Consider the following 12,513-nt stretch of genomic DNA (forward strand, 5'->3'; position numbering starts at 1 on the left):
CTACAGATCACACCCTGTTGATGAATTAGTCCTTATGTTTCCTAGCTTCTGGAAATTTGAATATTCCCAAATCCAGATCAACGATATATAGAGCGAAAAGCTGGAGCTCTACTACCAATTCCTCAGGACACCATTTGTCACTGTTCACAACTTCAGGAGTGTCCCTTTAATCCCAAATCCCGGCCTTCTATCTCCCAGCCAATCTCCTGCCCATGATGTGGGGTTGCATCTTTAATTTTAGCCGGTTGGCTCTTACACGGAACATTATCAAATGTGTTTTAAAAAGCCATGTATAACACATCCACTGATTCTCCTCCATCTCCGCTCTGACTCTATAAAGAGGATGAATGGAAGATAGACTGATTTTTCAGAACACTCAAAGTTGCTGTACTCGAAGCCGTATTCGTTGCACAATATTGTAATGGTGTTGGGCAATTTTCCTTCATCTTACAGTCTGTAAATATGACCTAAATGTGTTTACTTTCTAACTTACGTTTAACTTCTTTGGCCATTTCAAAGTGTGCTCGTGGTGAGAAACATTGATTAAAATTGAGCTTAACAAACATCAGTTTTATATATTAAAAAAATGTGAGGCCATTATGTGTGATGGTTATGGGATGATGAATTATAAGTGGAATCTGATTATGATCCAGAAAAGTTCCTAAATGCCTAATGTGTTCTCCTTCTGTCGAGTTTGGGGATTTTCAGCCATTTTTGCCCAGCGAGGATTTGGATATGATTTACATTGATGTTAAAGTGAGTTCACAAAAGTTTTAAAAACCACTGTGTAGCAGAGAGGCTGTTGCATATTCAAGCCAGATGGACAAATTCATCAGTGAGGGACATTAAGGCTCTTCCGCAACCCATCTGGGCTCATTTATGTTCAGATAACCCTATCCATTTTGGAAACACCAGGAGGTAATTTCAAGGAACCCACAATCTATCTACGCTATTCGCCTCAACTACTCCTTGTGTTAGCGAGTTCCACATTCTCACCACTCTCTGGGTAAAGAAGTTTCTCCTGGATTCCCTATTGGATTTATCGGTGACTATCTTATATTTATTGCCCCTAGTTTTGGTCTTATCTGCACAATAATAATCTAGTTAACAGCAGTCAGCATGGCTTCAGAAGAGGAAAATCCTATCTGACCACCTCCTTGATGCCTTTATGGGAGTGACAACCCAAGTGGCCAGTGAGAATAGTGAGAAGCCCATGACCTGATGTAGTTCGACCTTCAGTTGGCATTTGACACAGTTCACACAGAAGGCTATTAATTAAATGTAAAACATTAGGGATTCAAAGTTTGTTTTTAATTCGTTCATGGGCTGTGGGCGTCGCTGGCAAGGCCAGCATTTATTGCCCATCCCTAATTGCCTTTGAGAAGGTGGTGGTGAGCCGCCTTCTTGAACCGCTGCAGTCCAAGTAAGTCCTGGGAGTAGATAGGAAATTGTCTAAAGGACAGAAAACAATGAGTATTTGTTAGAAGAGTTATATTGTAATGGCGTGACGTATTTCATGAGATGCCCCAAGTCTTGATGTCGGGATCACTAGTTTACAGAAATGACTTGGATTCAAAAACTCAATGAAAAGTGGTCAGATTTGCAGTTGATACCAAACTAGGAAATTAAAATAGGTTAATGGTAGGACAGTGCTGTGCATTGTACTACATGAATGGTCTTCCAATAGCTAAAGATTATATTGAAAGAGACCACTTAGTGGACTTGTCACTCAACATGTTTGACCAATGCATATCAGTAATCAATGAAGCCAATAGAATGTTAAACTACATAGCCAAAACAGCAGAGTAATAGTCCGAGGGAGTTATGCTGAAGCTGATTAGTGCCACGTCTCGAGTGCTGCACCCAGTGTTGGAGACACAAAGGAGATATTCAGTGCTGGAGGCAGTGCAGAAAAGAGCCACAAGGCTGATACCTAGTGATGAGGAAAGACTGGTGCAATATAAATGCAGTCTCTCAGTGACACTTGCTCGCTCATTCTCACCTCACACTCATTCACTCACTCGCTCACTCACTTGCTCACTCTCATCTCACACTCGCTCACTCTCACTCACTCTCTCACTCACACTGACTCTCACTCTTGCTCATAATCAATCAATCACTCATTCACTCACTCTCGCCCACACTCACATACTAAAACTCACTCACTCTCGCTCACACTCACTCACTCTCGCTCACACTCTCACTCACACTGACTCACTCACTCTCGCTCATAATCAATCAATCACTCACTCACTCACTCTCGCCCACACTCACATACTAACACTCACTCACTCTCGCTCACACTCTCACTCACTCACTCTCGCTCACACTCTCACTCACACTGACTCACTCACTCTCGCTCACACTCACTCAATCACGTTCACTCTCTCACTTACTCGCTCGCTCACTCATCCACTCACTTGCTCTCACTTGCTCGCTCACTTGCTCACTCTCATCTCACAGTCACTCACTCGCTCACTCTCACTCTCTCACTCACACTCATTCACTCACTCACAATCAATCACTCACTCTCACTCTCACCCACACGCACTCACTAACACTCACTCACTCTCGCTCACACTCACTCTCGCTCACGCGCACTCGCTCACTCTCTCGCTTACTCGCTCACTCATACTCGCTCGCTCACTCACTCACTCATCAGAAACAAGGCGGCAGTTCACTCTGGATTTACACCAGTCACCTTATTGGCTGTTCCTGTAGGTGGCAGGTGTGTTCACCCTATCAGCTGAATGGTATATCAATTCTGCACCAATAGTTATATGCGGGGAACTTTAGTGCCCTGTTATAATATATAATATGAAGTACTTGGGGATGGAGATTAAGTTTTGCTTTGCGTTCAGTAAGTATACAGCTTGTTGCACAAGGACATTCATCTGTACTTGCAGGGGCAGAAATTGGTGATGAACTGTTTTCGGGCAGCATGTGCCCAATCGGCAGGCTCGCAGCTCACCTGAAATTGGGCCTTAAGCCTCATTTCAATAACTGGGCGAACTGTAGGCACCTCCAGAGACAGCTCGCCCATTTGACGGGGAAGTGGCCCTCAGCTAAGTCCCAAGGAGGGGTGGGGGGGGGTGGGGAAGGGAGGGAGGGGAGCATGTGATTGAACAGTGCAATGCTCCGGGGCCCCTGTTTAATGGTGAAAGTGGAAGTAGATGTTGGAACGAGGACTTTGGTCCTGCTTATCATGGCGGGGCACTCTGCCCAAAGGACAATTTTGCAGCCTGCCTGGGAGGAGGTGAATGAACAGGACTTTGAGAGTGTGGATGACCATTACTGTCACTGGCAGTGTTAACTCTAAGGCGCGTGGAAACTCCAGGTGTCCTTTCAGCAAGATGGCACAGTGCTGTGTCTGGTGACCTGGTAGCTGTGTAGTCATTTCCTGGTAGTTATACCAAGTAGGAGCTCTTCTGCCTGTAAGTATGATTGGGAGGGGCAGATTGGCGCAGTCTGAACTTGCTGGCATCCCTCCATTAATCTTCCTCTTTTACTTCCCGAAAAAAAGTGAAAGGAAAATTCCCACCAGGAAACTCATTGTTCAAATATCATGAATGTACCAAAAAATGGTTGTGTGAGAATACTTGGCACAAAGCCTCCTGATGAAGTAAGTGCAAACATGAAAGAAATAAAACAAAAGGGGTTCTTAAATCGCCTCGAAATGATGCTGCAAGCCTTACTTTAGGGCTCTTTCTAGACTTACACTCTCAGTACCAGTGCTGCACTGTTGGAGGTGCCGTCTTTTGGATGAAACGTTTAACCGAGGCCCCGTCTGCCCTCTCAGGTGGACGTAAAAGATCTCATGGCCACTACTTCGAAGAAGAGCAGGGGAGTTCTCCCCGGTGTCCTGGCCAATATTTATCCCTCAACCAACATCACTAAAACAGATTATCTGCTAATTGTGGGATCTTGCTGTGTGCAAATTGGCTGCCGCATTTCCTACATTACAACAGTGACTACACTTCAAAAGTACTTCATTGACTGTAAAGCGTTTTGGGGCGTCCTGAGGTTGTGAAAGGTGCTATATAAATGCAAGTTCTTTCTTTCTTTCTATTCCCTTGTTAGGTGCTGAAAAATCTACGGCATATTTCCAGAATTTCTGTTTTTATTCCACACAAGTTACTTTTATCTTTCCACAATGTTCTGTCTTAGATGTGGAATACTGCAGGCAGTAACCAGAGGCGAGATGAAGAGAATTTTTTTTTTAACATAGCGAGATCTGGAATGCGCTGCCTGAAAGGGCGGTGGAAGCAGATTCAATAGTAATTTTCAAAAGGGGAATTGGATAAATACATGAAAGGGAGAAAATTTGCAGGGTGATGGGGAAAGAGCAGGGGAGTGGGACTAATTGGATAGCTTTTTCAAAGAGCCGGCACAAGCACAGTGGGCTGAATGGCCTCCTTCTGTGCCGTATGATTCTATGATTGCTGTCAAGTGTTGTAGGAATGAACAAGAGGATCTGGTAAAGCTGAAGCCCAGAGCATCATTTCACTTCAAGGCCATTTGTAGCCTGAAAGTGGGGGGGGGGGGTGGGAGGGGACGGATTTTAACCCTACCCACTGGGCAGAAACTAGACAGGTGGGCAGTTAAAATACCCTGGGTTACTTAGCCGCCTGGATCCCTCTGTCCGATTTTAACCCACTCTTCTGAGAAGACAGGGTCCTTATCTTAATACGCTAATCAGAATCCATTGGTGTCAATCAGACCCTGACGCCATTTTAACTCAGGCCCGGCAGGGAAAAAAACGGCTCTTTGCAGGTTTATTTTCTCCCCGTGTCCTTAATTTAATGATCTGGACATTCATGAAAACTTTATTTTCAACTGTTTGCAAACCCGTGATGTGACATCATGATTTAAATGATGCACAATTCTCCTCTCTCTTCACAAAGAACAGAAATTTCTCTGTGCAATATTAGTAATGACCATGTTAAATCTGTGTCCTCTGGTTACCGACCCTCCTGCCAGTGGAAGCAGTTTCTCCTTATTTACTCTATCAAAATCCTTCATGATTTTGAACACCTCTATTAAATCTCCCCATAACCTTCTCTGCTCTGAGGAGAACAATCCCAGTTTATAAATAACCATTTTTAAAAAATCCTCATTAACAAATTACCTTAGTGTTCACCTGTCTCCATTAACGGGTTTTACAGATTGTAAGTTTGCTCAGGTTATCTAACGGAATCTTTCTAGAACACACGTAAACTGTTTGATTTTGATTTTTTTTGCAGTTGCTTTATTTTCTAGCGTGTCTGAACCCGCGAGTGACACCGTGACTTGGGATGTCTTTCTTATTTACAGGTGATCCTTTCAGGCATCCTAGGGTTAACCACATGGAAAAGACCAATGCTGCTTCTGGTAGGCGAACTTTCTCTCTCTCTCTCTCTCTCTCACGAACACACAAGTTTTCAGTGTGTGTTCTCCACACCAGCCATGTGCTGAATGAGCAGGATATTCACAGCATCTCACTTGAAGACTTGTGCCCTGCACACATCAAAGATTGGGAGTCAGAGCAACAATCAGTTGGTGACTTGGCGCTTTGGTCAGGTCAATTCATCCATCTGCATATTCCATACTGATTCAGTCCTTTAAATCTTTTCCGTGAGGAAGTTGATCCATTCTTGTTTCCATTGTTGCAATTGATGGTGTATAATTTTGTCAAATTTTGTCTGATAATCGCTCCTGTGAAGCACCTTGGGATGTTTTTACCACCTTAAATGCAAGTTGTTGTTGTTATAAGGTACCTAGATCGGTGTATTTTCAGCTGCATAGGCCCTAAGCTCTGGAATTCCCTCCCTAAACCTCTCCGCCTCTCTCTCCTCCTTTAAGACGCTCCTTAAAACCTACCTCTTTTTACCTGTCCTAAAATCTCCTTATATGGCTCCGTGTCGAATTTTGTTTGTTTACGCTCCTGTGAACGCCCCCCGCACCCCCCGGACGTTTTTTTACTACGTTAAAGGCGCTGTATAAATGCAAGTTGTTGTTGTTATAAGGTACACGGATCGATGTAGTTTAAGGTCTGGAAAGAACTGTTAACGTATTCTGTGCAAAACAATAGCAATGGGGACACATAGTCCCGTGGTAGTGATGGGAGCAGCTGGTATTGAAGATGGCTTCATTTCAGAACAACATTTTTCTAAGCAATCGAGACACCAGCAATTATTTATTTTTTAAAAAAAGAAATATAAATATCCTGCTGGCATTTCCGTCCTTGTGAACTTTCTTGTTTTACTAAAACAGCAATACTAACATTGCAAGCCCACAAAAACTGTTCGATGCATTTCAGACACATTTAAAGTAGGTGCCATGTGGTGGGTTATTTCTGTGACCAAAAACATTCTTGTGATTTTTTGACCAGGTCTAAAATATCTGAAAAATTTGAGGCAGTCTAATTTTAGTTTTGGTCCCGACATAGATTGTCCAATGTAACTGGCTAATTTGGGGGGAAATTTCCTCTGTGCGCTGTGTCTTAACGTTCTTTCCATTCCGACCTGTTCCAACGTACTCAGTACACCTCCTCCAATCCTTTCTCCTCCCTCATAGCCACCTCAAGCATGTCCAAAGGCTCTAAGCATCCACCCTCTCCATTTAAGGCCACCAACTTTGGTTGGACGTATTCCTGGAGGCTGTTTCCAACTGCCCCACCCAGTCAAACAGCCATTTTCTCCCCATCTCAAATATTTTTAAAAGTAGTAAGCAAAAGTGTTCAAAGAAAATGAAAAGGAAAACAGGCAGATTTTTTTTATACCGCTGTGGTTTGCTCGCAACAGTGTCCTGGAGATTAAAGTTTAACTCCTGGAGACTCCAAGGCAATCCTGGAGCGTTGGCAACCCTATCTCCATTTCCTCATCTGCACTTTGCCCTCATTGACATTCATCTGTAAATGTGGTGTTAGCTTCAATGCGAATGTTGATGACAGCCAACTAAATCCCTCTTGTCACTACGCCTGACTCCATGCCTGCCCTCAGTCATGCCTGACTCCATGCCTGCCCGCAGTGCTGCCCGGCTCCGTGCCTGCCCGCAGTGTTGCCCGGCTCCGTGCCTGCCCGCAGTGCTGCCCGGCTCCGTGCCTGCCCACAGTGCTGCCCGGCTCCGTGCCTGCCCGCAGTGCTGCCCGACTCCGTGCCTGCCCGCAGTGCTGCCTGGCTCTTAAGACAGCCAAGTCCTTGATAAGCTGGAACTTTCTCTGGCTCGACATCGGCAAGACAGCTGCCATCTTGCTTGGCTCCCGCCAGAAACCTCGTGCCTCAGGGGCTGCCTCACTCGGCCTTCCCAGCTGCTCTCTCAGGTTCTGACGCAAAGGGCAAGGATGATTGTGGGACTAAGTTGTGAAAAGGTACAAAATCGAACTCTGGTAAAGTTCGGGAGCGGATGTGACCCAACTGTTCAAAATGCTGAGAGGCAGGGCCAATGTAGGAGTGAAGTTATTTAATTTAGGTTAGGAACATAAGAACAGGAGGAGGCCATTCAGCCCCTCGAGCCTGTTCCACCGTTCAATTAGATCATGGCTGATCTTAACTCTATCTACCCACCTTGGTTCTGTAACCCTTAATACCCTTACCTAACAAAAATCTATCAATCTCAGTTTTGAAATTTTCAATTGACCCCCAGCCTCAACAGCTTTTTGGGGGAGAGAGTTCCAGATTTCCACTCCCCTTTGTGTGAAGAAGTGCTTCCTGACATCACCCCTGAACGGCCTAGCTCTAATTTTAAGGTTCTGTCCCCTTGTTCTGGACTCCCCCAACAGAGGAAATAGTTTCTCTCTATCTACCCTATCAAATCCTTTAATCACCTTAAACACCTCAATTAGATCACCCCTTAATCTTCTATACTCGAGGGAATACAAGCCTAGTCTACACAACCTGATTTTTTGTACCTGTCCACTAGCTTTTAGTGATTTCTGTACTTGGACTCCTAAATCACTCTGCTCCTCCACAGTTCCTAGTTTCTCACCATTTAGAAAATACTCTGATCTATCTTTCTTAGGTCCAAAGTGGATGACCTCGCACTTTCCCACATTAAACTCCACCTGCCACAGTTTTGCCCACTCACTTAATCTATCGAATTAACAATCCAGAGGATATGTGTACAAATATAACAAACCTTGATAAATTAGAGGAAATGTCATTTCCTACAGTTTAGGAGAGATATAGGCTATCTCCCTTACAATCTCTGACTTTAAACCCAAATCGGCATCACCTAACCATTGCTTCCTCATGTCCTTGCCATTTGTCCTACTCTTTATAAGATTGGTAGTACCCTGTCCCATAGGTATTTGTTCGTCACCTGGGATTTACAGTTTTAATAAGGTGGAAGAGCCTTGTAGCTAAAGGCACTAACATTAGGTTGAGGAAACTCCTTTAATGAGAACTGGTTAAATATGTGGTTAGCAATGAGATTTAAACGTCTTACAGATAAGTATAGACAGAGAAGATCAAACGCTCTTGTGTAATGCAATTGTTTTTGTGTTACTTTGACCATTGAAATGTCATCTGTGGAGCACCATTGGTCAAGGTTGAATAATGTGGGTTATAAGGTTAGATATTACCGAGTTTCATTATCATCGTTGGCAAAACTTTGCCTTAGGTGATTTAAAAAGGTGAACATAATCGGTTTATGGAAAGAAGGCTTGGCTTTCTCTCAAAGCCCGTGCAGCTTTCTGCTCATGTATAATTCACTGCGCATTATAAAAACAAATTTGTGTAATCTTTCCATGGTATTACTGAATTTACAATTTACCGAAATGAAACGATGATTGTGAAAGGATCTTCTCTTGATTCCCACCGAAAAGCTCAAGGTGAACCAAGTATCTCTGTGTCTCTATAAGAGGAGCAATCTCAAGGCTGGATTTTTACTGCGCTCTGTACAAACGTAATTTGGCGTGAGTTGGCCTTTTGCGTTAGTGCTCTCATTATTTTAGTGTTGATACACAACCACTTTGCATTGATCCTGGGACGCCATTGGACACCACTGAATGCCTGAAAGAGTGTCACATCACTCTGTCGCCCCTCAGTTATCTGCTATTTTACAGAATGTTTCATTGGCATCTTTTGTTTAGTTATACTGAACTTTGCTTCAGAAGTAGTCTTCGGAAATCCGGGAGATGGGGAGACAGTCCCTCCAATTGTCTTATATACTGGTGTCCAGTTTTGGGGTTTTTGATAGGAATGTTTTTTTTTGGAGGGGGAGAGAGGGCGAGAGATCAAACCCAAAAGCCTGAATTCATCTTGCTCGTACTGTTGACACTGGTTTAGTTTTAAATGCGATCATTATATTAAAGTGATTATTTCACGTGTTTGGGACCGGGATCAAGTTCAGTAATTGACAATATTAAATAAATGGAGCTGACGTCACCAAGAGTTTGTGAGCTTCTAATGACCCTTTCTACATTACATAGAATTTACAGCACAGAAACGGGCCATTCGGCTCATCGAAAGCAAATAACAGCCAATGTCAATTTGAGTGAATATGAACAGGGGCTGTTGGATGCCTTTGACTCCATCACAAGCATCATGTGAATGGTTTATACATCACAGATTGCAAGCCATCCTCAACATCAGCCGAATCAAAACTAATAACCTAATGCATTACAATTTCTGTGTCATTAAGACTAAGATTTGGAGCAGACTAAACCAACAAGTGAGATCAGATTGTAAAACAGTCAGTCACGCCATCCCACATAGTAATCCTGATCGCTGTCAAACAGGAATCTAGTACATCCAGCAAACAATTAATGGAGCCTTACACATCTGTCAACATCAGCCCCTACAAGTCATTTGGTGGTTTGAAGATCACCAGTCTCCAATGCCTCATTCCTTATCTCATCGACGCAACATAATCGATTGACAGATTGTCGGATGGGAAAGCAGCTGGGGAACGGATACCAAGTAAGTCTGACATCGGTTGGGGGGGGGGGGAGGGCGTCGGACATCGTGGGGGGGGGGTGGTTAGAGATATCGGAGGGGGGGGGTGGTCGGAGACATCGTGGGGGCGGAGGGTCGCATATTGTGGGGGAATCAGAGACATTGTGGGGGAGGAGGGTCGGATATTGTGGGGGAATCAGAGACATCGTGGGGGAGGAGGGTTGGATATTGTGGGGGAATCAGAGACATCGTGGGGGAGGAGGGTCGGATATTGTGGGGGAATCAGAGACATCGTGGGGGAGGAGGGTCGGATATTGTGGGGGGGGGTCGGAGACATCGTGGGGGAGGAGGGTTGGATATTGTGGGGGGGGTCGGAGACATCGTGGGGGAGGAGGGTTGGATATTGTGGGGGAATCAGAGACATCGTGGGGGAGGAGGGTTGGATATTGTGGGGGGGGTCGGAGACATCGTGGGGGAGGAGGGTTGGATATTGTGGGGGGGGTCGGAGACATCGTGGGGGAGGAGGGTCGGATATTGTGGGGGAATCAGAGACATCGTGGGGGAGGAGGGTCGGATATTGTGGGGGGGGGTCGGAGACATCGTGGGGGAGGAGGGTCGGATATTGTGGGGGAATCAGAGACATCGTGGGGGAGGAGGGTTGGATATTGTGGGGGGGGTCGGAGACATCGTGGGGGAGGAGGGTCGGATATTGTGGGGGGGGTCGGAGACATCGTGGGGGAGGAGGGTCGGATATTGTGGGGGGGGATCGGAGACATCGTGGGTGGAACATCGGGGTTGGGGGGGGGGCCGTGGATAGATCAGGGGGTCAGAAGTGTGGGGGAGGGTGGTCAGCCGATTGCGTGTGTGGGATTGTGGCAGGTAGGATTGTTAGGTCTGGAGGAAACCCTCCTGCTCCTCTGAGCCCACGAGCAGTGCAATAAAGGCACTTACCTGCTGATCTGGGCCTTCTCACCTCCCCTTATGTGGCGTGAAGCAGAAGGCCCAGGAATCCCGGCCCACAGGAGTTAAAAATAAAAATGCTGTTAAAATGGAGGCCCGCAGTCTCCTTAAAAGCTTTCACTGACTGACGGTTGAGAAAGGCATGGATGTTAGGGAACTTGGGGAAATAAATAGTGATGTCTTGAGGAGTGTACATATTACAGAGAGGGAGGTGCTGGAAGTCTTAACGCGCATCAAGGTAGATAAATCTCCGGGACCTGATGAAATGTATCCCAGGACGTGATGGGAGGGTAGGGAGGAAATTGCGGGTCCCCTAGCAGAGATATTTGAATCATCGACAGCTACAGGTGAGGTGCCGGAAGATTGGAGGGTAGCAAATGTTGTGCCTTTGTTTAAGAAGGGCGGCAGGGAAAAGCCTGGGAACTACAGACCGGTGAGTCTCACATCTGTAGTGGGTAAGTTGTTAGAGGGTATTCTGAGGGACAGGATCTACAGGCATTTGGAGAGGCAGGGACTGATTAGGAACAGTCAGCATGGTTTTGTGAGAGGAAAATCATGTCTCACGAATTTGATTGAGTTTTTTGAAGGGGTAACCAAGAAGATAGATGAGGGCTGTGCAGTAGACGTGGTCTACATGGACTTCAGCAAAGCCTTTGACAAGGTACCGCATGGTAGGTTGTTACATAAGGTTAAATCTCATGGGATCCAAGGTGAGGTAGCCAATTGGATACAAAATTGGCTTGACGACAGAAGACAGAGGGTGGTTGTAGAGGGTTGTTTTTCAAACTGGATGACTGTGTCCAGCGGTGTGCCTCAGGGATTGGTGCTGGGTCCGCTGTTGCTTGTTATTTATATTAATGATTTGGATGAGAATTTAGGAGGCATGGTTAGTAAGTTTGCAGATGACACCAAGATTGGTGGCATTGTGGACAGTGAAGAAGGTTATCTAGGATTGCAACGGGATCTTGATAAATTGGGCCAGTGGGCCGATGAATGGCAGATGGAGTTTAATTTAGATAAATGTGAGGTGATGCATTTTGGTAGATCGAATCGGGCCAGGACCTACTCCGTTAATGGTAGGGCGTTGGGGAGAGTTATAGAACAAAGAGATCTAGGAGTACAGGTTCATAGCTCCTTGAAAGTGGAGTCACAGGTGGATAGGGTGGTGAAGAAGGCATTCGGCATGCTTGGTTTCATTGGTCAGAAAATTGAATGCAGGAGTTGGGATGTCTTGTTGAAGTTGTACAGGGCATTGGTGAGGCCACACTTGGAATACTGTGTACAGTTCTGGTCACCCTATTATAGAAAGGATATTATTAAACTAGAAAGAGTGCAGAAAAGATTTACTAGGATGCTACTGGGACTTGATGGTTTGACTTATAGGGAGAGGTTAGACAGACTGGGACTTTTTTCCCTGGAGAGTAGGAGGTTAAGGGGTGATCTTATAGAAGTCTATAAAATAATGAGGGGCATAGATAAGGTAGATAGTCAAAATCTTTTCCCAAAGGTAGGGGAGTCTATAACGAGGGGGCATAGATTTAAGGTGAGAGGGGAGAGATACAAAAGGGTCCAGAGGGGCAATTTTTTCACTCAAAGGGTGGTGAGTGTCTGGAACGAGCTGCCAGAGGCAGTAGTAGAGGCGGGTACAATTTTGTCTTTTAAAAAGCATTTGGACAGT

The 12,513-nt window shown here is 45.3% G+C and overlaps 1 protein-coding gene across 3 annotated transcripts in view; it reads left to right on the forward strand.

Moving 5' to 3' along the window:
* Positions 1–12,513, forward strand: part of fam189a2 (family with sequence similarity 189 member A2) — an 87,647-nt gene that overhangs the window by 13,175 nt on the left and 61,959 nt on the right. For 2 of the 3 annotated variants that reach the window (XM_067983520.1, XM_067983519.1), the window contains exon 2: positions 5,314–5,370. The exons of the other annotated variant lie outside the window; for it this stretch is intronic. In XM_067983520.1, coding sequence (XP_067839621.1) covers positions 5,314–5,370 — 57 coding nt within the window. The remainder of the gene's footprint in view (positions 1–5,313; positions 5,371–12,513) is intronic. 3 annotated transcript variants of the gene reach the window in all.

The sequence above is a fragment of the Heptranchias perlo genome, chromosome 4 (assembly GCF_035084215.1).
Source record: "Heptranchias perlo isolate sHepPer1 chromosome 4, sHepPer1.hap1, whole genome shotgun sequence".
NCBI classification, from domain to species: Eukaryota; Metazoa; Chordata; class Chondrichthyes; order Hexanchiformes; family Hexanchidae; genus Heptranchias; species Heptranchias perlo.